Source organism: Mycena indigotica, assembly GCF_014461135.1.
Source record: "Mycena indigotica strain 171206Taipei chromosome Unknown Mind.scaff0005, whole genome shotgun sequence".
NCBI lineage: Eukaryota > Fungi > Basidiomycota > Agaricomycetes > Agaricales > Mycenaceae > Mycena > Mycena indigotica.
Genome location: NW_023503004.1, coordinates 4,771,278 through 4,796,993, shown reverse-complemented (window position 1 = coordinate 4,796,993; position 25,716 = coordinate 4,771,278). Strand labels below are relative to the sequence as shown.

Sequence of the window (25,716 nt, the reverse complement as noted above, 5' to 3'; positions counted from 1 at the left end):
AAGACCATTTGAAAGATGGGCTTTCAATGCTTCTTTCTGTTTACATAAAAAGGTCACCTTTGTGTAAAAACTAAAAGATCACTTGAAATTGTGTTCCCTTTTAAGCTGCACAAAGAACTGATTTCAATCATGCAGAAAGACGCTCAGAAAGTTGTTCTTTCTCTTTCTCTTTTGTTGCCATATAAAGATATTCTATGTTTCTAAAAGAAAGAGAAAGAGAAAGAACATCTTTCCCTGCACCTTTCTCATGCAACAAAAGATGGCCTTTTTGGAGATACAGAAAGTGAGAGAGAAATAAGATATTTATTTTATACCCTAGGGTCTACCCCACAGCTCAGCTAGGGTTATCTTCTATGTAAAGTGCAAATTATGGTACTAGTATACTAATTTGATGCTAGTGATCTCAGTCAGTCCCACCAACCAAAATCCAACCCATTGGCATCACGTCTTCCCCAATCACTGGCCGGTTGACCACCTTCCACTGTCATCATTGATGTGGCCGTCATACACCACGATCAAGGGCGGATTACGCAACTTTGGGGCATTGTAGTGAATGACATAAGCAAGCCGAGGTGAGAAACTTGAAATTTTCCTCCTAGTTTTTTTCTCTATATATAGTCTGACATTTTTCTTAGTAATAAGTAGGTAAAAACTCAAAAGTTTTTTTCTGACATTTTTGAAGCAAAAGCTGCCAAAAAAAAAGTTCAAATTTTGACTTAAAATTTCTTCGAAATTTGAAATATTTTTTACCTAACTTTTCACAGTGTAAGGGCAACCTTGCAAGGCTCAAAATCAGAAGTCGGTCTAGCCCAAGGGCCGGGGAGTGTCGGAAAGGACTGATGGGAATGGCGGCCAGCCATGACCACTGGAGGGTAGCGACAGGAGGGTCACTTGGAGACGTCCCCGGACGTCTCCAAAGAGGTGGAGGTGTGAGGGCGTGCAACCTGGGGTGCTGCAGTAGGCACGAGCCTTAACGGCAGTAGGCCTCACTCAAAGGAAGACCCGATCACGGGGGCCGTGGTGGCGGAGTGGGGGGCGGAGCCATGGCGGGGCTCAGCCATCCGAACGTAAGCCCGAACGCTGACATAGGTTGGGGACACCCAAGAGGTCCAACGGGTAGAGGTTGCAGGGAGACCTTGATGAGCGACAGCCCAGAGAGGCTATAAGGCCATAGGCTTGAGGTCTCAGAGGAAAGTGGTGCGTCCACATCCGGAGAGGTCTCCGATGGCATTAGTAATCCCTGATGGTGACTCCGGAGAGACTCCCAGAAAGGGGTGGCCATGGGAGTCGGAGGTTGGAGACCACTGGATGCGGGATGTGGTGGGAGAAGTGGAGGAGGAGCGTCAGGGTGCAGGAATACAGAGACTCGGGTGGAGACACGGAGACGTGAGTGGAGATGCGGAGACGTGAGCGGAGATGCGGAGACATGAGCGGAGACGCGGCGCTTGATGGGATCAAGTGACGGCATCAGGGTTTCCCCTGACACACAGGGAAAAATTATGGAAACAGCCCAGTGAAGATTGCTGCAGCTGAAATCCGAGTTACTACTGCTCAAAGAGACAATTGACCCCAATCAGCATAATAACTGGGCAGCTGATGCCAAGAAGATGGGGAGTCATAATCCCAATTATCTCCAAGGTCTCGTTGGCATTACAGTGCTGCTCAGTCTTTTGGGCAGTGGACGGCAAAAGGCAAGAGATATAAATTAGATTTATAAGATAGACACACTTCTGGGCATGTATCACACTTGTGTAATATATTTATTTGACTCTGCCCTACTATGAACACCCCAGGACAAGATTTTGGACAAGCAATAAAATGTTGACTTGCCCGGAGTCTTAGATAAATTAAAATAAGTATTGCTCAACTTTTATTGAGAGGTTGCATGCGTGTTAAATGGAAAACATTAGTTGTTGGGTAAGGCATGGATATGGAGTCATATTAGTACTTATGACAGGCCACCAGCAGGTATGTCCAGGGTAGTCACTGCTGATGAGTAGCCTAGGCTTGCAGGTACCTACACTTTGGCACTTGATTTCTCACAAGAATGCCCAGGTCCGGGTCGCCGCTTTTGCGCAAAACCCCCATGTGCTTTCCACATTGTTAAAATATACATCTTTTTTGTCTACTACTTCATCCTTCTGGGACAACTCATAAATGTGACAGTACAATTGAAGGACGAATACATGTCCCACAATTCCGAAAGGATGGTATCTAACTAGTATTTTGAAGGCACACATGTATTTCTATATTGAACCCCAGTCTAAGAACATCCCACTGCGTAAGTCGCATCTACTAGTACTAGAACAGCGCTTGAAGCGAATACGCCGTCAACGCCGTCATCGACACTAGCATCAGCGCGTACTGCGGGAGGAGGAACGGCGCCAAATGCTCGGCGCTGCCGGTCCCGCTCGCGACCTGGGTGACAAACACCTGCGTCGTTGCTGTAGGCAGGCAGGAAAAGAACCTGTACGAACAGTGAGTAGATAATAGTAAGTAAACAGATACACACATGCACACGAACTGCAACACCTTGTCGCCACTATCGATCACCCCGACCTTGACGAATCCCCGCGTGATGAGCACGCCAAGCACGGGGAACACGACCAGGCGGCCAATGCTCAGCCCGACGATGGCGCCGACTGGTAGGTCGCGGAGACGGCTGGGTACTCGTAGGCGCGCAAGTGCCGACCCGAGGCAGATGAGCCCCATAGGCACCGCCGCGCCTCCAATGAACGCGCCGGTGTCGAGCAGGAAGGAGAGCGGAGGGAGGCCGTCCGGCGCTGGGTGGATGTGCCATTTTTCAGCGCCGGGGTCCGCAACAAATAGGGCTTTTAAGGGAGGAGCAAGCGCGATAATGAACGAGACGAGGATGCTGGCCGAGATGGGTTGCATGAGATTGCGCAGGAACGCCCGGAGGAAGGCGATGAAGCGATTTTGAGGGGAGGAGAAGGTGGGGTTTCGAGGGTGAGGGCTTGCCGGCCGGGACAGCGCCGCGATCGTGTCTTCGCCGTCAATGGCGGTGGTGGAAGCGACATGCGAGTGGTGTGTTGTCGGCAGGGGGCGTGTAGTCGTATCATGCATGAAGGAAACGTGTTTGGCGCCAGCGACGCCTTTCTCGATATCACCCGCAACATCGTCTTCCTTTGGCCTTGCTGACTTCTTATCCGAAAGTCGCAACACTCCCCACGCCTCCCGCCGTCTCTGCTTCAACTCAGCCCGTACATCCTCGTCCTCGACATCAGGCCCAACAAAGTCCTGCGTGACGAGGCGAATACCGCCGAGAATAAAGAACGACATCTGTTTTCGCATAAGCTCTACGCAGGGGGAGAAAAAATGACCATCACGCACCAGCCCGACCAACAGAAAGCCCGATATATACGCCACGCTCAGATTCTCATCCTCCGTGCCGTTGAACGGCGCCGCACTCATGATGCTCACGACCACCGCCGTCGCTATTGGCTCCTGTCAGTATTACACGGCGTAGAGAAGCAGGCCGCGCACGTATGTCGCCCGTGTTAGCCCACCCGCCCGCGACGATGATGCCCCAGCGAAAGCGATGTGGGACCCAGAACAGTTGCTTCACGGCCCACCCGATGAACAGGCCGATAAAGATATAAATCACTGCGACAAGCAGGATGGGGGCTGCTCTCTGTCAGCCGACGCGAGAAGGCCAGGAAGAAGACAGACCTATTGAGTGGATGTTCGACACCGAAAAGGCCGGGACGATCTTGCTGAACATGAGGCTGGGGTATGTAACATTCTGCACCCCCTTCAGCGAGGCAGCGACAGGGCGGAAAGGAAAGAAAGACATACGAGGAGAACTTGGCTCGCGCCTTGAGCAGCGACGGCAGGGAACAGGTCTGCTTTCGTGACGACGAAGCCAAAGCCAGTGCATATTACGCTAGAAAACGGCTTCATATGAGTCATATTGCCCTAAGAGCATTAAGCAAACGCACAGCCGGAGTAACGGGCGGCAAGACGTCCAGATGAGCTGCCCCGCGGAGAGCATCGAAAGCTGCTAGGCCCCTTGGTCGAGGGAAAGAAAGGGCGGGCACGAGGAGGAGGACCAGGGAGGCGAAGGCTATCGGAGGGATGGGAAAAAACGAGCAGCCAAGCGAAGCTCGGCCCGATAGGGCTCATGGATGACCCGTTGCCGACAGGCGGCCCATGAGTCGCAGTGCCAGGCGCCGCCACACCTTGCGCGTCGTGAGTAGAGAGCGTCGCGGCCCCGGCTTTTGTCGTTGGCCAATGTGAGCCGGTGGAGGGAGGGTGGAAAGATGGTTGATCGGGATGACGTAGCCCGGCTTTCGTGAGCGGCACATGCGTGCCTTGCATCCAATTTGTGTCCAGCGCGTCCGCTTGTCGTGCTCGTTCTCGCAGGCAAGTCAAAGGCTCTGTTTCCCACTCTGACGCTTACAAACTTCTGACCCACATTTGCTGACGACTCCGCCGAGCGGGTCAATCAGCGGGTCACGATAAATAATTCGTCACGCGTGACAGCGTTCTTTTCGTTGACGACAACATCGATGGTGTCCGCACTGGCTCAATGGCTGCAGCCTAGTTGGACGACGTCTAACGTGGTCGGTTTGCTCTTCTTCGGGGCATTCTGCTGACGTTGCCGAGGACACTGCTTGTTGCCATCCCGCGATCTGCGCCCCCTTTTCATTTTTTACTCCCGGTCTTGTGTAAGCAATCCTATCCTATCCACGCAGTCGTGATGGCGACGCCGTCAAACTGGGTGTTTGGTCTCAAGTCAATCTCAGGTTCAACCAGGTCTATTCAATGCTCCTTCCAGATTGTGGGTTGAATGCCGAGGATAGAAAATAGTAACGGGTCCCAACAAGGCCGCGCCGAACCAGCAATATTGCTCGGCGCCCGTTATCTAGCCTCGACCGACCGACATCAGCGCCCCAAGCATTCGAAACAAATTCTTGTCGAAACTTGGGCAACGCCACTCGGCGCCAGCTCGGCGCTTGTCCAAACTTCGGCATCCAAGTCTAACGATCAGCATAGAGACGATTTGCAAGACGGAGTTGATGGACGAGCTATCGGACGGGAAGATCGCACTCACACGCACTGCCTCCGCAGCATGGTCTTACTTTAAGGTTTTACCTCTCCTCTGTCCCACCCTTTCCCTCCCCCCAACCCGCCTACCCATCTGCGGCGCCGCCCGCGTGTTTCTCCCTAATGTCGCCCTCTACACCTTCACTCCTTCGCCTCTCCCTTCTTTCTCAACTGTTAATCTTTTCTTCGCCAATTTGGGCGGCCAACCCTTTCGTTCAATACGCTAATGACTTTATCGACCCCGGATATATCGCGGGGCTGAACGGAAAATATCCTGCCAGCCTGAAAAGCGCGCAGAACACCATCGTTGCGTGGGCCGAGGAGCTGAATTCACACGGGCCTTGGAGTGCGTGTCTACCTTGCTGGTTTTTAATCTCACTGATATAGTTTCCCTCAGGCGTCACCTTCAAGCCCGTCGTCGCCCCGAGCAACGATAAGCATGACTACATGAGCTGGGCCCCATAGTGCGTCGTCCACTATCCTTTCTGCGCTTCGCTTACCTTACCGGTAACAGCCAATGGCCCGATTGCTCGTCAGTTAAAAATACGACGGTTCTTACGCCCGCTGAAAGTACGCCGTCCATCTGCCCCATCATCGACTCGATGCCTGATTCATCTTTCATAGTCCGTACAACCTGTCCCTATGTGAACCGAGACGGCCAGGTCAATCCTGACCGCAGCATCCCCAACGACTTCCAGTCCTTCTTCAACGTGTCCGACGCTGTCCTGTACAACTCCCTCGCATCAACGTTCCAGGCGGGTTCTGCGGGAAAGTATCAGGCAAATGCCGGTGTGTGAAGATACCTCTCTATTTAGCTCTTGCCAACGCGGGTGATGCAGTCAAGTACATCAAGACGTGGTTTCTTGACGAGGCAACAGCGATGAATCCCAACCTGAAGTATGCCCAGATGCGTCTGGGGCCAACGGGACAACTTGGTGCGTATTCAGATGTCGATATCGCGACCGAGATTGATCTATTTTAGGCACCTTCACCGGCATCCTGTCTGTATCATCGATCCATCTTCGATGCCACGCTAACTGAATGCGCCAGTGACCTCCGCATGATGGCCAAAGTCGTCTCGGGTGTGCTCATCCTTCGCGAGACGAAGGCGGCGGCGTGGACGCAGGACATCGACAGCGCATTCGTCAAGTGGTGCAAGGCATACATCAACTGGTTGCAGACGGCGCCGACTGCGCAAGAAGCCCGAGATGCGAAAAAGTGTGTGTGTTACCTGTCCGTCTATCCCTGATTAAAGTCCATAGTAACCATGGCACGTTCTTCGCCGGCCAGTTCATGGCACTTCAGGTCCTCGTTGGTGACAACGACGGCGCAGCGAAGACGGGGAGAGCGTACTTTGATGGCGAATTCAAGAACCAGATCGCAGCGGATGGCGATCAGGTGAGTTTTCAAGCATATCTTGAAGGACAAACTAATGACATCTTACAGCCACTTGAAGCTACACGGACGCATCCATACCACTACCGCGGCTTCAACATCGCGGGGATGATCACCGCTGCCCGTTTATTAAAATACGCGGACCCTTCCTCAAATGTGTGGCAGACCAGTAGTCTCGCGCCAGGGGCGACAATCCAGAAGGCGGTCGACTTCTTCATGAGCACAGACCCCGCCAAGTCGGGCGAGACAGACGTCACCTACGAGATTTACCCTAATGTTGCCGCCGTTGCGGCGACATATGGCGACGCCGATGGAAAATACATAGACTTCCTGAAGAAATCGGGCTTTCCGTACGCGGGCGACGCGTTCTTCCTGTGGGACCAGCCGCTGGGCGTGCGGACTGGGAGTGGGGTATCTTCTGCCGCCGTGTCACGATCTAGTTTGCCTTCTCATAGTGCTCCACAGCCGTCGTCTTCTGCGACGAGCAGCACTGGCCCGCGCCCGCCGGCAACCGGCAGTGGAAATAGCGTCGGGAGCAGTGGCCAGGGCGGGGCTCCAGCGGACAATACCTCCCCGAACAACAACGCGGGTGGTGCTCCTGGGCGATCGGCGAGCGGACGCTCGGCATCGTCAATGCTGGGCTTGTGGGTGGGTGTGGTGGGTGCTGTAATTGGACTGTTGTAGTTGGACATTCACACTGATCTTATGCTGTACTATATATTTTAAGAACTTACTGAAGGTCATCTTCACAAACAGCACAGGATACATTTCTTCTTCTAGCATATCACACACCAGGGTTTCAGCCAAAAGACAACACATGGGTTGGCAGGTAGGAAATTTGTTATCTATACCCATACCCATGTGGGTAAAACCCATGTACCCATGTGGGTATGTCTTACCCATGCTATTGCCTAACCGCAGTGGAGAATGGTATGTCTTTGCTTATCAGCAGCTTATAAGAACAACAGACAATTGACGACTTGACTTGTATTATCATATCCTAAACTATTCCTACTGAGTATTGTAGAGACAATCAGTGCTGGATTGTGTTGCCAATTGCCAGTATAATAGAAATGTGACCTGGAGTACTAATTGACATCACATCTCTCATAATATCCTCTACCACCAATACACGATTATCTCAACTAATCATTGCAACCTTTTTTGACAAGAAAAGCTTGAAACAGCTATCAAATTGGAATTTGGCAGACAGACCCTCTCTTGGAGAAACTCCAAAATATTACTTTTGGCAGGATGTGCACCCAGTTTTACTAATAAAATTGTGGCTACTGGTGAACGGCCTTCCTCATAAAACCTGGGGGAGCTCATGCCACCAATGGCCAGAAGTATGGTGACAAGAAATGTGACGTTCAATCAATTGTGAATATCTCAATAAGTTTGACAGCTATGACTAAGATATTACCAAATATGGAAAGGCAAATCACTATTTTTCAGGCCGAAGACCCGGATAAACATCTAGGTAGGCCTGTGATCTAAGGCAAAGGTATACATCCTAATTAGGCCAAAATTGATGTATCCTGATATAGTCATCAAAAGCACTGATGCCCATAAAAAATTGTTCCACATTGATCAATATATCTCGCCGCCATGAATTCCATCATCAATATCATGATCAAACACCTAAATATGCATAAAATGTTTTTTTTTTTTAAAAAAAAAAGTGTGACATTTGTGACTCATGAACCCTCCCCCAGGTTTTATGAGGAAGGCCCTTCACCAGTAGCCATGTTTTTACTAGTAATCCTAAGTGAATGAGCTGCTTTTGGCCTAGATGGAGACATTCCTTTATATACTCTCCCTAACCTTTCTCCTTGACCAACATCTTCTCGTCACCACGTTGGCCCCTGAAGTCACACTTCTATCATTCTCAAAAGACACAGACATGGTTATGTTGTCCCTGCTGTCCAAGTAAATGATGCAGTGACTATAGCGATTAGAGACTTCACATGTGGGTGTGGCTAAACGGTGTGGGCCTGCGCCAATGGGACTGCACGCGTCGGCGTGGCGTGGGCAGGTGTGGGACCTTCTGTGGAGGCTATCCCTGGTCCTATGGTGGCGACCACGAGTCGTGGCAGTGATCGCTCAAGAGGCCTCTTTGGCTGGTGGCAGGAACCCAATGGCCTTGGACTCGGAAGGGCCAGAGGCCTCTTTCTAGGAGGCTAACCCTTTTTGATGGCGATCATCAATTTTTGATGGATAGTATAGATGCATTTCTATGACCTAGGCATATCAGAATGCTACTTCTCTATATAGTCATTGTCAGCCGAAAGGTACACAGTGCCATCATCAGGGATTGCATCAGCTTTGGCGTTAGCAAGATACAGATTATACAGATGATGCAATCAAGATCCAATCCCAAGGGCCTTGGCACCTTGGGCAATCACTGACCACGACACCTCAACGACTATTATATGGCGGTCAGTTGTCTGCGACACCCTGTCGGCTCCCATCAGAACACATCAAAGTGTGCTGATCGTCGTCAACTGTGGTGCCAAGATATCTTGGCAAAGCACCTTCTGGTACTGTCTGCATAACGTTCACGGCACGGGCGTCCATTTACATAATTTTCCTACGTTATATAAGGGTTGCAAAATTTTTGAGCTATGAAAGAAAAAAAAAAGACATTTATCAGACCGCTAAGCCCTGATGACTTCAATCTTATTTGTTTGATAAACCATACCCAACAACTTATAATAATCCAAAGTCTATATAGAATGTCTCTGCATTCTATCTATGGGTTTTCTAACCTCTTGGTCCGTTTTGCAATATGGACCAGAGAATATGCTTTCTTGGTATCTCTTCTAATAGTTTACTTCCACAAGCAACTGTCTTCTCATATTTTGAATAATACACAAGAAAGGAGAGCCATTCCTTGCTGATACTCATTACTAAAGGCAGCCTAGTAAAATTTTTAGCATTGATCTCACTAATGTTATAGCAATGTTAGCAAAATTCCAACCTTTTTTATAGACTCAGTCACCTCAGCATGGGAAGAATTTTATCAGCGACCTAACCTTTCATCATATCAAGATGCCCTCTCCCTTATCAATAGTCTTTTGCTTCTTGGTTTCGGACCCAAGGCCATAATATGAATGCAGCTTGCAAAAATCTTCTTGAACTGGCAGGGATTTCTTTGTACAGAGCTGACAGTCAAGGAGATAATCCAAGTTATCTGGGAAAGTAAATAAAAAGAGTGCACTACAGGGGTTGGAGCTGCTTGGGTTTGATGTTGGGGTTGACAATCACAACAGTGAGCCGTTATAGATGTTTTTGATCGGTCTCTGATACCTCTGAACAGTTTTCCAAATTGGAAATGAGACCTGAATCTCGATGATCAGCTTAGTACTGATAATAAGGTACAGTTGCGGAGAATCAAAGCTGACAACTCTTTAAAACTGAAATTGTAGCTCAGCTATTCCTGCTATGAGAAATCTGAGTTCAGAATCAGATTCGGAGGGTCTGAAAAACCCATATAGTATTTTTACGTAATTTTAACCTTAGGATTTAGTATATAATCTTTTTAGAATATCTTCTCTGTAAAATAACATGGGGACCCAATAGAACTAGCGTAAGCTGTAAATTGACCTTGGGAAAAAGCTAACTACTACAGAAAAGAGATATGGTATTTAAGCATTTTACATTATGATGTCATAGTGGAGAATCCATATATATTGATTGTTGAACAGGGACAAAAAGGGAGAGAAAGAACTAACTATATTGTAGAGTTGACACTACTTAAATACAAACTTAGGTTCATAGTCATAAGTATACAGAATGAGCAGTTAGGATAAAACGTGAGACAGGCGCATTGCGAGCACCATCAAATATATAATCACTGCCATGCTGGGCAGTTGGTTGTCCATGTATCGTGTGCAGACACGTTCAAGACGTGTCAGGGCGTCCACTTGGCGTGGTGTGGGTTTGCTACATCCAACACTTCCCCTCAAACCCTATGCAGTCCCATTGCAGCAGCGAAGTGCTTTGCCTTCGCACTTGGAAGTGCCTTAGTCAGGCAGTCGGCAATCATGTCCGCCGTGGGACAATAAACAAGTAGGATCGTGCTGAGTTCGAGCACGTATTAGATAAAGTAGTACCGAATGTCAATGTGCTTAGTTCGTGCATGAAACTGTCCGATGTCAGAATGAGCAAGGGCGATTGACGACTGGTTGTTGCCATAGAGTGTGATAGGGTGTTCGAGGGCGGAATAACTCGCTGATGACTCATGAGCAAGCACAACCAAATCGCCTCCTTAGGCATGGGTTAGGGCGACATACTCAGCCTCTATGGTTGAGAGCGTTACAAGCTCTTGCTTTTTTGAGCCCCAGGAGACCACACCACCATCTATGATGAACGCATAGCCAGAGATGGCATGTCGATCTTCTTGGGACATGCCGTCCACGTCAGAATAGCCTTCCAGTCCAGTTCTGCCAGCGCTGTAAGTCAAACGCAAGGACTTGGTACCCACTAAGTAGTGGAAGACCCGCTTAACAGCTTACCAGTGAAATTTCAACAACAATCCCATGGCAAAGGCAATATTAGGCCGTGTGCCAATAGCTGCCCACATGAGCGAGCCCACCGCCTCATGGTACAGGACACGTCGAGACGTGTCTGGGTTTGCCGTGTCTATCAGGGAAACCCCTGCTCCGGCCTCCTTTGCACCGTCCGAGCACATCTGAGGCGCATCCGATTAGCGCCCCCTTGGACGCTCTGTCCCAGCCCGACCCTTGTCCTTGGCCTCCTTCGCCCGCACAATCACCGATTTGTCAAGACCCTCCCAATGATCACCTTAGAACAGAGCTTGCAATGCCGCTTGGGCCTTTTGTGCTCTACGTCGGCAGTTACGGACGACCAGTATGTAATTGGTGCGCTAGCAGGCAGATCCTTAGGTAGGATTTCTTCTCTTTGGATCCTCCCCTGCTAGGTCGGTCCCTCCGTGTATTTCCTATAGCCTTTATTCACGCTTTGGATTCTCCCCTGCTAGGCTTTTGTTGGGATCTCCAGGGTTGCCCTTACAGCATCCAACATTAATTGCTACCAGGCTTGTACTCCCAGTAAACTCAGCCAAAAGTGCTGCCAGGTGAATGTCCAGTGCCTAGACCTGCACCAGAACCTGTGGTTGGTCACCGAGTACCCTGTCCAGCCACAACCAGTCAGACCCTTGCTCGAAAGCCCTTGAGAGACACAGCTAGCCCACAGTATTCAGTGATGCAGCACCGACGGTTTGTGTTAAAGATACCCTGCTTCCTTGCTGGCTTACGCAAAAGCTGACCTATAATAGTCATAGTTTGCACCTTCTAGTAGTACAGAGGCAAACCGTCAAGAGTTGTTACCCTGTTACCGCCTATCATCCACCTGGGGACTAGTTGGGCATCCTGGCGCTGATCTGTCAGGCCTCCATCAGTCATGTGCCTCATCGCACACAAAGCAGGATGCCCGACTATCTGTAGAATAGGCTTTAGAAGGTCTTCAAGCATGGCTTAGTCAAAGCGGCGATCACAGAGCTTCTGGGGAGAAAATCAAGCACAGGACATACCTACTAACGGCCTTTCTGATCAGCATCCAGCACTGCAGCCTCAAGAATTGAGCCAGGGTTAGTTTCTTCAGCACAACTATCAGGACCAAGTGTTGACATGATAAAAGGGTTGTAGACATCATCAGTAAGGAACACTGAATCAAGTGCAATGTCAAGAGAAACAGATGATTCAGTAAACCCAAAGAAACAGGCAATTGCTTGGAAAGTGAAGATGGTGATGTGATGGAGCTGTTTGTAGTGCAATTGGGAAGAACCAAAGACATCTGGATGAAATGCATTCAGACCAGCAAGTGAGATCATAGTGAAGGCTGAAGCAATATGCTCATCGTCCCTGCTGTCACGCGACTGAGGAGCTGGTAAGCACGGGCCAGCACATCCTGCACTGGCTGCTTGGCTTTGATGATGAGATCATCCACATGCGCCTGGAGATTTTCGACATGAGCATGGCGCTGATCATACCACTCTTTGCTGCATCAGCGTCTGCTTAAACACACCACTGAGGCAACAAACCCAGCTTTAAAAAGTTTGCTGTAGAACAAGCAGTAAGCATATGTAAGGGCAACCCTGAAGACTCCGATGAAAGCCTAGCAGGGGAGGATCCAAAGAGAAGAAACTCTAAGGGTCCGCCTGCTAGGGTGCTAACTATATACTGGTCATCCGTAACTGCTGACGTAGAGCACAGAAGGCCTGAGCGGCGTCGCAGGCTCTGTCCCAAGGTGATCGTTGGGAGGGTCTTGACGGATCGGTGATTGTGCGGGCGAAGGAGGCCGAGGCCGAGGGTCGGGGTAGGTCGGGGCGTCTGAGGGGCACTGGTCAGATACGCCGCGGATGCGCTTGGACAGTCCGAAGGAGGCCGAAGTGGGGGTTCCCCTGACAGCATAATTGCCAGTAGATAAAGGGCCCACACACCGCAGTTGCATTCTCCAAATCTGATGATACTGCCCGGTATGCATGTCTACAAGGTGGTGTTGCAGAGGGTGGTACCAGCCCTGGACATTGAGGTGCTGGCACCCACTGTGGAGAAGGCTTGTGCAGTGTTTGCGCGTCCTCCACAACCACGCTTAGATGTGCTGGGCTGCTGACTGTTGCTGTTCATGCACTTGCGCTTGTTGGTTATGTTGACTCCAGGCATGAATGAGGAAGGGAGTAAGATGCTAAATGATCAAATACGCCCACTGGCATAGTATTTAGCATTGCCTCTCATGAAAGACACAAAGAGCCTGAAAGACCATAAGGCAGGCGGCGTGTTTGATCAGCCATCAAAGAATAATTATAATGTTTAATTTTATGACTGTGGTATACAAAGAGTTGAAAGAGTTGAAAGAGACTAAGGTAGGCGACATTTGATTTCATCGAGTGATGGCATCAAATCCGTGACATCCTCACTCCGTCATGAGGGAATGACTTGGAGAAATTTTAAAACCTAGAAAATGAAGCATTTAGTAGCCTGAGCAGATTGTGGGTTTTAGATTTGCTGTATCTGTCCCCAATATGAAGTTATACCTTCCTCTTTAAGAAATTATTCCTTATTTTTTTCTGGCTGTTATTTGGCTTTCTGAGCATTTTCATCTCAAGGATCTGAAAATATTCGCGCGTTATATGTCACATCACATGACTGATTGCCATGTATATGTAATCACATCCGACGTGATATCTAGCTGTTATACATGAGACCGTAAAGAACTTAGCTTGTACAACTTATAGATATGCATGAAATAAGCTCAAAATCATACTTGGAGGCTAGTCTAAGCCCTTACCTAGCTTGATCTTACATAAACTCTCAGTCATAATTTGGGCCCCCAAAAATTTAATGGTTTATTTGGTGTTTTCTGGCTATTACAATGCAGTCTCAAAATATCTCTCGAAAATTTCGCTCGTGGCTGTGTCTATCAGTCACATCAGTAACGGTCGATGAAATCAAATGTCGCCTACCTTAGGTCTTCCCTAGCCCTGTTATTTCCCATCTGACGCAAGCATTGCCCCGGTGTAAATGCTTCAGGATGAGAAATACTGAAATTTTTTCCAATTCTGTTCTGGTCCCATTACCCCCCCACTGGTCATTCTAATTAGAGAGGATAGCACTGAAACCCCTACACTGTGATAAATACTCCAATAAAGCCGCCAAGGGGGGTTCAAGATCCGAATCACGGATATAGGGTCGGAAAGTTTTTTTCCGACCCTCCGGGGACCCCCCCCTCCCCCCTCCTACCATATAGGGTAATATGTTCCTATGATCAGCATCATGTGACCACTGATGTGATCAAAATTGGCATAAAAAATTTAATCTTTGTGAAACTTTTTTTTTTCAAATTTTTTTATATATTTGTATATATATGTGTGTAGGTATCTATATACCTGGAACCCTTAAATACACATGGCAGGCCATATCACTGTTCAATATGTTCACCTGTAAGGGCAACCCCGGAGGCCTGAGATCAAGGTCCTAGCAGGGGAGGATCCAAAGAGAAGAAACTCTGAGGGTCCGTCTGCTAGGTAGCTGACTATATACTGCTTGTCCGTAGCTGCCGCTGTCGGGCACAGAAGGCTTGGGCGGCGTCGCAGGCGAGGTCCCAGGGCGACCGTCGGGAGGGCGTTGACGGATCGGTGATTGTGCGGGCGAGATGGAGGGCCAGACCGGAGTCGGAACCGGAATCGGACCGGAATTGGGCGCGTCTCCGGGCCGAAAGGGAGGTTCCCCTGACATCACCTCTCATCCATTACCTGATGATGGGCCTGTGATAGGGTGTACTATCCAGGCTCATGGGCCTGAAAGTATATAGATATAAGTATGGGGGTTGTGAACTATAGAAATGAGAGTTTATACACTATATTTTCAGTGTCTTTACACCCATATAAGGCCCAAATCTTTTATATATAAAAAGTTTTTTTACCCCCCGGACCCCCCCCCCCCACCCCATGTGCCTGATAAGGATCTTGAACCCCCCTTGAAAGCCGCTATAAAGTGAATAAATCCTGGGCTGGAATCTTACAAGGTAACCTCAGCCTTGGATATCCACCTGTGGATTCCACATTACCCACCTAATTAGGATGGATGATACATCACAGCTCCCATCCTAATTGTAATGAGAGCACTCAAAAGGCCTATGCAATAAATACTGCAATAAAACTGCAGCCTCCCCATAGAAAAGTAGGAGGCACTCTGTATACCCACTTTGTATTCCATGCTAAAATACTACAAATGTGGTCCCCCAAACTTTTATATGGCAAAAGTTTTTTTACCCTTCCTGGGCCCCTACCACATGTCTGTGATAAGCATCTTGACACCCCCCCTTGATTTTGCATACCAAATCTGGTGTGATGTTGAAATATTTCTTAATAGCAACCCTTGGCACCGGAGGTGCCCGGAAATGTCAGAAATCACCATTTAGAGATGTGTTTCCCCCTGAATCTGTGTGACATGTGAATTATCGGCAGTGTGACGCGTAAAATACTACAGTCTGAGCCAAATCCGGACAACATCCTCCAAAGAAATTTGGGCCAAACTCACTCCTAATTAGGTGATGACGCCGGCAGTTGAAGTGTTCGTCAGGGGGGACTCAAGGACTTGGGCTCTTTGGCGCTCATGCCTGAGCCGAAACTGGCAGGGCTGTGTGCAAGAAGGAGAGCGCTCCTGCCAGTGACTGGCAGTGAGCCCTACACCGCACCTTGGACTACATCGCGCGGTCCAGACCCTCTATCCTTGGATCACACTCGGAGGCCGCTACGTTCAACGGATTATGCGCGCCGACGTCGTTTCAGAGCTGGGCGGCTGCTGTCACCCGGCGTGGTTTGGAATTCGTGCAGGTTTCAGGATACCCCCAAGCCGAGTATCGATGTCAATCGCCCCTAGCACCTTGGGATACGCCAGGGCGAATCATATAAAGGCGGGCGCTGGGCGGGCGTCTCTTGCAGTTTGGGGCGGCCGCCGGACGCGGGGCCTGATCGCCCGCTGTCACAATTTCACACGTCCGAGGCACTTTGCTCTCGACGACCATCATCCTCCTGAGCGCACGTCATGGCTTTATTAACCCGTTCGGGCTTCTCGGGTATGCACTCATCATGGCGACCGCCGCTTCCCTGGAGAACATCTTTGCGTGCGTGATGTTGATGCGTGGCGCACTCCGACATGCCCGACTGATGTCCCCCGCAGGCCCGTTTTGGTTGGCTCATGGCTCAATGTGATAGTCTACACACTGGAGCTGCTGCTCGCGTATCAGTACTACTGGAACAAGAAGCGTGCGTGCCTTCATTTCGTTCTTCCCTCAAGCATCTCAGCCATCCCAGATTCTTCTCCCGGCGCAAACAGTACTGTAGTGCGATGGATCGTGGGCGTGGCGCTTTTTGTCGACACTCTTGGGACGCTGGCGGTTTTCGCATACGCATATCTGGTGCGTCTTGTCGATGGCCTGCGGCGCCGTGCATTGACTGCTTCAAGTTTTTGGTGGCTCACTGGGGAGAGCCGGCGTTTCTCGCGCGGAACCCATGGCCAGGGTCTATCCATGTGCGTGGCTTGTACGCTACATGTCGTTTCCTAACGCACACCAGGCCATCACCTCGGGCATCGGCTCGGTTATCGTTCACTGGTATCTGACGTGGCGGTACTGGAACCTGTAGGGCTTTTATGCCAGACCTGTCACCTCATTATCAACTGACCGTGCCTACAGGTCCCGGAACTACGTCGTCTCCGTCGCGCTGTGCCTCGCCGCGCTGACGTCGACTGCGGGCGCCTTTGCGGCAGGCATCGGCGCCGCAATGCGTGACGCGGTCGTGGAAAGAGACAGGATCATCCCCCTCTGCATGTGCGCTGCCCGTTTCCCCTCACAGTCTCTGGCACTGACTCGTCGGCAGGGTCTGGCTCATTGCAGCTGTCGTTACCGACATCGGCATAGCCGCCGCGCTCGTCTTGCCACTGCGGTCATACAAGAGCGCCTTTGCGCGGACGCAGTCGTGCGTTTTTTTTGCCTTGCTCCCACACTTCGCTCACAGCCCGCTAGTGTCATCCAAAGGCTCATCGTCGGCGCGATCCAGACGGGCAGCGTGACTGCGGTCATGGCAGTCGTGACCCTCACCACGTTTGTGGTGTGGCCGCGCACAAGCATCTCGCTCGCGCCGTGGTTCCTCCTGGGCCGGCTCTATGGCTGCACGCTGCTGTTCAACCTCGTCGCGCGCCGGCCGGGGAGCGCGGGCGGCACGACTCAGTCGGACGATCCCGAAAACTTGTCCGGATCACGCGCCGCCGTCAGCTTCATCAGCCACCCGCGCGAGCGCGCGACCCGGATGGACACGTTTGGCGGCATCCGTGCGTGATTCGTTACAAACCTCATCCCTGCTGCTGACCTTTCCGGGCAGATGTCCACCAGATTGTGCAGGTCGCCAAGGACAACGATCTCCGCGGCCGCGGGCTCGAGTCGAAGCTGGCAGAGGACGCGGAGATGGCGGATGACGCGAGCGTGGCAACTGGGATTGGCAAACACGGACAGCCGATGCCTTAACCTGCTGGACGACTGTTTTAATTGTAGTTAATTCAAAGAGGTGGATATGTAATGCGATGCTTCCGAATATACTTGGTGAACCAACTTGAATTGCATCATCCAAAGTGCAATATATCGAGCACCCTCCCGCCATCCACCGAGCCCTGTCAGCCATGAATTTATTTAATAATTCACAGTTAGGTATACACACCTTCTCCCCGATGATACACGCGTTGCTGAGATGGACACTCTCCCAGTCCACCGCCTCCCGCGAGACGATATCGACGTAGGGCAGCGCAGAGACGAGGACGTCCGCAAACGCGTCGTGCATCGGCAGATCAAAGTCAGGCTTCACAAGCCGAACCGTCGCGTGCTCGCTCACGATGCAGGTGTCCGCATTGGCGCCTCGCTCCCCAAGCTGTGCCCGCACGTGCTCCACACTGGCCGCGCTGAAGTCAAGCACGCGCACGTGCTTCGACTCCGGATCCGCCTCCGAGATCCCCGACAGTGCCGCGAAGCGTGTGCCGACGCCAGTCGCGGCGTATCCCGAAAGGCCCATGCCCGAGGCGTCGAGCCACACGGCCGCCTGCGGGGCCCAGACCTCGAACGGCACTTCCTCCAGCGGGGCGCCCTCGCTGAGATCGGCCCGCTCGTACGCCCTCTGGAAGCACTGCGCGAGGCCGGCCCGGTCGACGACGACGACGGTCCGGGCCGGCTCCGGCGTAGGCTGGTCGGTCGGCCCCGTGGCGAACATGAGGACGAGGAGGGACTGCTCCGGATCTGGCCGGAACGCGGTGCGTGTTTTGACGGCGGAGAAACGAGGATCATCCGCGAGGCTGGGCGAGCTGTGCGGGTTAGGCGCGCCGCGGCAGGCAAATGTCTCCCAGAAGATGCGTTGGCCCACTCGCAGCCACGGGAGGCGGAACGCAAGCACCCAGGAGGCGGTTTCGGCGCCCACCGCGAGGACATCAAGAGTGTGCGCTAGCGGGTTCGGCGCGAGGATGAGGGTGTCCTGCAAGAAGACGAAGCTCGGCACTTCACACGGGACCGCGGCGATGGCGTGCCCGGAGGGCCAGTGGACAACGTGCAATTTGTCGTGCTCGCCGTCCAGTTCGTCGCTGTTCATGAAGCAGCAGGCAAGCGCGAGCGTGGCGCCGGCGGCCTCGACCCGGATGTCCGGCACGCCGTACCGCTCCGGGACCGTCGTGACATCGATCTTGCGGGGCAGCCCGTCTTGCACTGCGCCGGTCGACAACTGCCTGAGGTGCACTGCGAGGGCACACATATCCGCACTAGCAGCACTGTTTCACGTCATCAAACAGCGGAGTTACAACACACAACACCCACAATGTGACCACCACCATGAGATCCCGCTCCGACACCACGCACAAGTCGACAACAGGCAGCGTGATGTCCTCCGGCGCGCGCCATCTCCCCCGGTCATCCAGGAACATATACTCCATGCGGTCGAACAGGCCCGTCTCCCTCTGTGGGTCGTCGTTGTACGCCAGCGCATAGCAGTCCTCGCCCACGTCATACAGGCCCATGTCGCGCACCGCCACTTCCCAGCGGTCGACCGGGGAAAACGCCCGCCAGCGGTCCTCCCTGTCGCGCAGCGCCTGCCGCCGGGCGAAAAGCGGGGCGGCCGCACCCCGCCCGTACGGCGTCTCAACCGCTGCGTGCGCGGCCTGCTCCATGCGGAACTGGATCGCCGGCGCCTCATAGATGAGCGTGCTCAGACTCCGGTTGTGCAGCGCCAGCAGGGACAGGATGTCGCCGAGCGGGAGGTGGCCCAGGCATGCGAGGAGGACTTCGGCGGGGAGGTCGAGCAGGTGCAGCGACATCAAGGGGGAGGACAAGCTTCCACATGCCGCTCATATGTCCTGTAGCCCATCATTCCAGGTGTCGGAGAGGTTGGCAGTGCCCGGTAATATGGACAGCAATCTGAGCAATTGCCAATGCCTTGCCACTGGCACAAGTTGCCGCTGCGTGCCGGATGACAGGTTTGTAATGTCAGGATGGGGAACAGAGCATTGAACACCGTCGTGGTCCCCGAGAACGAGCACGACCAGCGGACGAGATGGAAGAGCAGATGCAAGGCACGTTGTTGATGCATGTCATCATTGTCATGTGCCGCTTACACAAGACTTGCTACGTCATCCTGCACTGGGCTGTTTCCACAATTTCTCCCAAGGGGGTCCCAAGATCCTTATCACGGACATGGGGTAGGGGGGGGGTCCCAGGGGGTGGTGAAAAAAACTTTTGCTATACAAAAGTTTGGGGGGGTTCTGGCAGGCCTGAGGTTGGCTTTGTACTACATTTGTAGTATTTTAGCATGGAATACTATGTGGGCATATAATATGCTTACTACTTTCCTATGGGAAGGCCTACAACACCTTGGTTAGGCTGCACTGTGCTCAGATCCACCAGAACCGCCTAAAACTTTTACTATGCAAAAGATTTTACACCACCCCCCATGGACTGTCATGGATAAGACCTGGCCTGTCCAAGGGGCAGGCACAAAAAAAAATCCTAGACATCGGGTTGAAAAAGTGAAATAAGTCCCAGAAGACCCTCCCTACCCTATTGACTAAGCATGACTAAGCCATGTGACTTCCCGAAAGGGAAATTATTTGTCATCACAATTTTTCTACAAATTTTCTTGTAACTCTGCCCTATTGCCGCGGTAAAGCACCTCACGACTGGCACAGGTAAGGTACCTCCACTCACCTGCAGGTTTTTTCAGGCAATTCAGCCATACCTCCATCCTTGAGTATTTATGCTTATCAGGTACCTCCATCCATGGATACAGGTACCTTTAAGGGTACCTGCGGATGGGACAAAGGTGGATTAGGTATAAACAAAGGAAATACAGAGCAGTAAAATTATGTTTTAAGTTAAAATGCAAAATACAAGTATAACTTGCACTATCTGAGACTGTATGATCTATTATATGCCAGTTCTGAGGATATTTTAGTGAATTTACAGGTACCTTCAGGAACTAAGTCCAAGACCTCCACTCCCTGCCATCCGTGGGAAAAAGGGTACCTCCATCCGCGGATGGCTACACCTGCGGATGGGGGTCTCAGGTACCTGTTGAACCATCCTCAGGTCCAGCCACTCGTGAGGAGCTTTATGCCGCGGCTCAGCACCTCTAAAAGACACTAAAGATGAGGTAATAGAGCAAGAATTTAGACATTGTGATTGTGAAACAGGCAAAGACAAGCAGGCTGATGATCATTTAGAGGTAGATATGGTGGAGGTCAAAGAAATGGTCATTGATATAGATATTAATGCTTCCTCTTCCTCCTCTGCTTCAAACAAAAATCTAATAAATAATGATTACCAACTCTATCAATAGACAAACCTGAGCTTTTGCACAAAATTGACACTTATTAGTGTAACTTAACGGTCTTGCAACTGGGAGTAAGCCTGAGCCTTAATTATAAGTTTAGATTGGACTATTCGCAACTGGAGGGTTACAGATAAATTGAATTATGTTCCTCTACCTGTTTGGTCTAAGCTGTGATACCAGATCTTCTCAAACTATAACTTCTAGTCCTGTCTCTATCTCAGGTCAAGAATACTAAATTTAAGTAGAAGTATTTAATAGCAGAAGGCAGGTGGCTGGAGCTAAAGCTGGAGCTGGCAAAGTTAATGGACTATTAGAAGCCCTGTCCTATAGTAGTCAAGATAAAGGTTTTGAGGCTTTTATTGCAGTCAGCTTATTAATTTATACAAGGCTTCAAATTACAAGTGATAGTAATAATAAAAAGAAAAAAACTGCTGCTTATTTCCACCCTGTTGACTAAGTAATGAAACTTCTGTACTTGCTATAATCAAACACCTGATGTGGCAGAACAAAAACGTTCTAAGTATGCATTAATTCAAATCCTATTATAAGTGTCCTTTTAGCTTTTCTACCAATATTTGCTTATCTTTCAAAATACATGCTCAAATTAGACATCTTTTGAAGGCACCATCATAACACTTTCACCTAGTTAATATCTGCTATTAAGCAAAAACTCAAAGATTGGCTGCCTTATTTAAAGGATTGCAAAGCACACTTAGTCTAACTGAGAGGCCACAACAATATTAACCTTTAATATAACAGGACCTTAGGACCGAATCACCTTTTTCAAACTAGTTCTAACTGATACTTGGTAGGAAGTTTTTACTTCTCAATCTAAGCAGCTATAGGAGCAATATGAACTATTGACATCACATCTGGTTTATCACAATATAGAACCTATATCTTTGTTCTGAGCTATTGTAGAGCACAACCCTGATAATATGCTAGAAGGTGTACTGCACTTGAATATTGCTGCTCCTGAAGATCAACTAATTAATTGCCTACTGAATACTATTTGGGAATGTGTGTTGGAAGATAACTTTACACCTCTTTTATTTCTGTACTGGGAGTTCAGCTAGTAACTTATGTACATTTCCAAGTTTACCTGACTTACTCGTTTATTTAGAACAGATTTAAATGGTATTGTCAACTTGATTAAGTAGTCAAGGTCTTGAAGAACAAATAATAACAAATGCCATCAAATGCTTGCTTTTAAAATAGACAATAGCATGTCTTTGAGAACATAGAATTTAGACCTTTATTTAACAGGAGAATAAGGTAAAACATCAACTCTTATTTAAACACTGTATTAAGCTCAAGCTATTTAGTGCTCTTATAAGCCTCTCTTATTTATAAACACATTCCTAAGGTGATTTCACCTTATGTTCTTCAATACTTCCTGAACGACTATAATTTGTAAGTTATCTCTTAAGGCTTTGTTCTTAAATAGGATACTAAGTTTTTATAAGAGCTAGAAGCTCTATAAAATCTGAGGTCAGGTGTTGCTGATAGATCCTAGCTGAATACTTAGTAGCTGTAAGAGCAACCCTAGAGGCCTGAGATTAAGGTCCTAGCAGAAGAGGATTTAAAGCATAAACATTGGTAAGCAAATGCAAATGAAGCTGACCTAGCAGGGGAGGATGCAAAGAAAAGAAACTTTAAGGGTCTACCTGCTAGGTAGCTAAATACTACTTGTCTATAGCTGCTGCTGTTGGGCACAGAAGGCCTCGTTACAGGCAAGGTCTTAGGGTGACTGTCAGGAGGGTGTTGACAGATTGGTGATTATGCGGGTGAGATGGAGGGCCGGACCAGAGACACCATCAGAATCAGATCAGAATCAGAGTCGTCTCTGAGAGGCCGAAAGGAAGGTTCCCCTGACAGTAGCTCTCGAAGCTCCAAAGAGGCAGTGGTGAAGGCAGTAAAGGGAGCATTAGGGTGTGGAGGTGCAGAGACCTGAGCGGAGATGCAAAGATGCAAGTAGAGATATGGAGACGCAAGTGGAGATGTAACTGCAGATGCGGTGCTTAATAAGATAAAGTGACAGCATCAGGGTTTCCCCTGACACAGAGATTAAAGATAGAAATCAAGGTCTGCCTGTATGGGCAATGTTAATAGTATTGGTGTTTGCTCTTTACAACTGTCTTAAACACTGCCCAAATAATTTTCAATGTGTTTTATCAGATCATGACAAAGCAGCATATAATGCTAGCATGTTATTCTACAGAGAAGATATTCTAAAAAGATTAGACTAAATCCTAAGATTAAAACTACGTAAAAATACTATATAGGGGTTATCAGACCCTCCAAATCTGATTCTAAACTCAGATTTCTTATAGCAGTAATAGCTGGGCCACAGTTTTAAGAAGTTGTCAGCTTTGATTCTCCACCACTGTACCTTATGAGCCATAGGCGTTATATTTTTACAAATGCAACTAGCTACAGCTAGCATAACGGTTGTCAAATACACTGAGCAGGGCTTTTTGTCACATATGTCACATTCCTTCAAAGGCTTATTTTATTTATTTAAGACTACTATTATGGGAATTGATGATGGAATTGATGGCATCTAGATAATGTCATCAATGTGGAAACATTTTTGATTGCCATCAAAAGTTTTGATGATTGTAACCAGCTACATCATTTCTGTCCAAATTGGGATTATTAATTATTTTCTATATATATAGTCTTCCAAATTATATAACGGGTCTTCGGCCTGAAGAAAAGGAACTTAACATTCATTTATTAAGTATAATCATTATTAATACTGATGTTATATCAAAGTTTGATCAGTCTTATAGGGGAACAGAAGACAAATGTCACGGTTCGGGTCGGGCCGTCCGGGCCGTAAGGCCGCACGGGCCCGTATACCGCCGTCCTCCTGGACGCCCCCTCATTCTTCCAACCCCTTCCGTTCACCCCTACGACCCTGCGCAGCGCCCATCCGATCCGCCCTGGGGCCTAGCGCCCATCCGATCCATCCCTAATACCGTAGCGTATAAAAGTCGTACTTACAAGATGTAGTCGCTAGGCTAATATCGTCTATTCTCCGGGCGAATACCCATCTCTCGTGCTCCTCAGACCCCTCCGAAGTCGGACCCCCGACGCCCGATACGGCCCGAGCCCGACGCTGACAGAATATTAGCCTCCCCCCACGAACGCAAGAAGCGCGACAAATGTCTACCGAGCACGACAGTACGATGGGCACCCCCGCAAGCCAGGGGGACGAACGTGCCCGATTCATGGCCCTGGGCCATAGCGAACAACAGGAGTTCCTGTTCGCCCATCTGTTCCGAACGAGTCAGGAGATGGAGCAACTCAAGGCGGAAAACACCGCCCTGACGAATCGACAAGTGGTCCTCGAGGCCGAGCTGTCCCGAGTAAACGGGGAATACGCAGCTGTACAGCAGGGAGTCATGCAGAGTTACGATCTGCTCCGCCAAGCCAGAGAGGACTTGGCTCATCGGCCCCACGGGGGAAACACACGAGTGACCGTCTCTCCCCCTAAGGAGTTCACGGGCGACGCCAGCGAAGTAGACGCCTTCCTGGCCGATTGTTGGTTGGCCTTCGAAGCCAACCCGAATGTTTATAACGACGAGGTACGAAAGATTTCGTACGCACTCTCCTACATCAAAGGAGGGAACGCGGTCACGTGGAAGGAAAACGTCTCCCAAGCCATGAAGCTCCGTACCGCCGCAGCTTATACTACGTACGAAGGCTTCGAGAAAGCCTTCATCGCGGCCTTCCGCGGGGAAGCTCACGCCGAAATCGCGCAGCAGAAGATGGAAACCTTCGTCCAGACCAAAGACATGGACGCAACTAGTTATTTCACGGTCCTCGACTCTCTCAACAAAGTCGCGCACTACGACGACGTCAACCTTATTCGCGTTGCCAAGAACTGTATGCTCCGGGGGCGTTACGAACGCGGTCTACCGAAAGGACACGCTCCCCGACACCTACGAGGCCTGGAAGGCAGAGGCCATCAAGCAGGACGGCGCACTCCGCCGTTACCGCATTTTCGACGAAAAGCCACAAGGTTAACCACCCTCGGGCCAAAACGCCCCGACGGCCCCCCCCCCCGCCAAGAGCGGGCTCAGCAACCGCAACCCCGTTCAACGGGTGGGCCCGAACGCAGCAATCAGCGCCGCCGGACCGGCCGTGGCCGCCCCCGAGGAAACGGGGCAACCACGGTCGCCGGACCTTCGACGGGGCCCGCACCTATGGAGATCGACCGGGCCCAGGCCCCCGCTACGGCCCGCAGCACTCGCTGCTACAACTGCGGCCAGGAAGGGCACATCAGTCGGATGTGCCCGAACCGGGCCGCATCGGCAAACCAGATCCGGGCTATCTTCTCCGAGTTTGTCAAGGATAACGCGGATAAAGCGGATTTTGGCGATCGTCGCGAGTGAAACCTACGCCCTCGCCGACGTATACCACAAGTGTCTCTAGTTACAACCCGCATAATCGATATTCCGTGTTGCCAATCCAGAGATACGTGGGACCAGACGTAGAAACCAACCCCAAACAAACCCCGCAAACCACCGTTTCCGCCCGCAAGAAGAACCCGCACAAACCCACACGAGACACTCCAAGGCCCGCTTGGAAAAGTTGGCCCGCGGCCAGCGCCGAGAGGCTTGTCGCCCAAATCGAGACCAGCCCGAGAAGGCTCGTGCGAAAACTACAACAATGGATACATCCGGCCCGCCGAGCCGAAAACGGGCCCGAACTAGAAGAGTTCATACGAACGGGGTACGCCCCGACGTAGCCGAAGCCTTGCGACAACTGCAAGATGCTCCCCCTTTCGGAAAAGTGAGGGCACCACGGCTACACGGGTAGCCGTCACCCTTCAAGGGGTCAACGACCTCCGCGGGTACTCGGTT

General features: G+C 50.4%; 4 protein-coding genes across 4 annotated transcripts; 2 read left to right on the top strand and 2 right to left on the bottom strand.

The window, feature by feature from the left end:
- Positions 1-2,301: 2,301 nt before the first annotated feature.
- MIND_00645300 (Auxin efflux carrier transmembrane protein) lies at positions 2,302-4,012 on the bottom strand (the record flags this gene model as incomplete). The annotated part of the gene is made up of 7 exons (XM_037363188.1): positions 2,302-2,467; positions 2,513-3,300; positions 3,352-3,455; positions 3,505-3,645; positions 3,691-3,763; positions 3,817-3,904; positions 3,960-4,012. The coding sequence occupies 7 exons, from the start codon at positions 4,010-4,012 to the stop codon at positions 2,302-2,304; spliced, it is 1,413 nt and encodes a 470-aa protein (XP_037221109.1).
- Positions 4,013-5,190: 1,178 nt separating this feature from the next.
- MIND_00645200 (Chondroitin AC/alginate lyase) lies at positions 5,191-7,146 on the top strand (the record flags this gene model as incomplete). The annotated part of the gene is made up of 9 exons (XM_037363187.1): positions 5,191-5,413; positions 5,465-5,531; positions 5,582-5,637; positions 5,692-5,856; positions 5,907-6,002; positions 6,050-6,068; positions 6,118-6,285; positions 6,330-6,465; positions 6,514-7,146. The coding sequence occupies 9 exons, from the start codon at positions 5,191-5,193 to the stop codon at positions 7,144-7,146; spliced, it is 1,563 nt and encodes a 520-aa protein (XP_037221108.1).
- Positions 7,147-16,057: 8,911 nt separating this feature from the next.
- MIND_00645100 (uncharacterized protein) lies at positions 16,058-17,508 on the top strand (the record flags this gene model as incomplete). Its single annotated transcript, XM_037363186.1, has 9 exons — positions 16,058-16,110; positions 16,167-16,252; positions 16,301-16,404; positions 16,452-16,517; positions 16,562-16,626; positions 16,681-16,815; positions 16,865-16,963; positions 17,011-17,315; positions 17,366-17,508. Exons 1-9 carry the CDS (start codon positions 16,076-16,078, stop codon positions 17,506-17,508), a joined length of 1,038 nt encoding a protein of 345 aa, XP_037221107.1. The 5' UTR covers positions 16,058-16,075.
- Positions 17,509-17,603: 95 nt separating this feature from the next.
- Positions 17,604-19,331, bottom strand: MIND_00645000 (uncharacterized protein; the record flags this gene model as incomplete). The annotated part of the gene is made up of 3 exons (XM_037363185.1): positions 17,604-17,651; positions 17,699-18,788; positions 18,835-19,331. 3 exons carry the CDS (start codon positions 19,329-19,331, stop codon positions 17,604-17,606), a joined length of 1,635 nt encoding a protein of 544 aa, XP_037221106.1.
- Between the last annotated feature and the right edge of the window lie 6,385 nt (positions 19,332-25,716).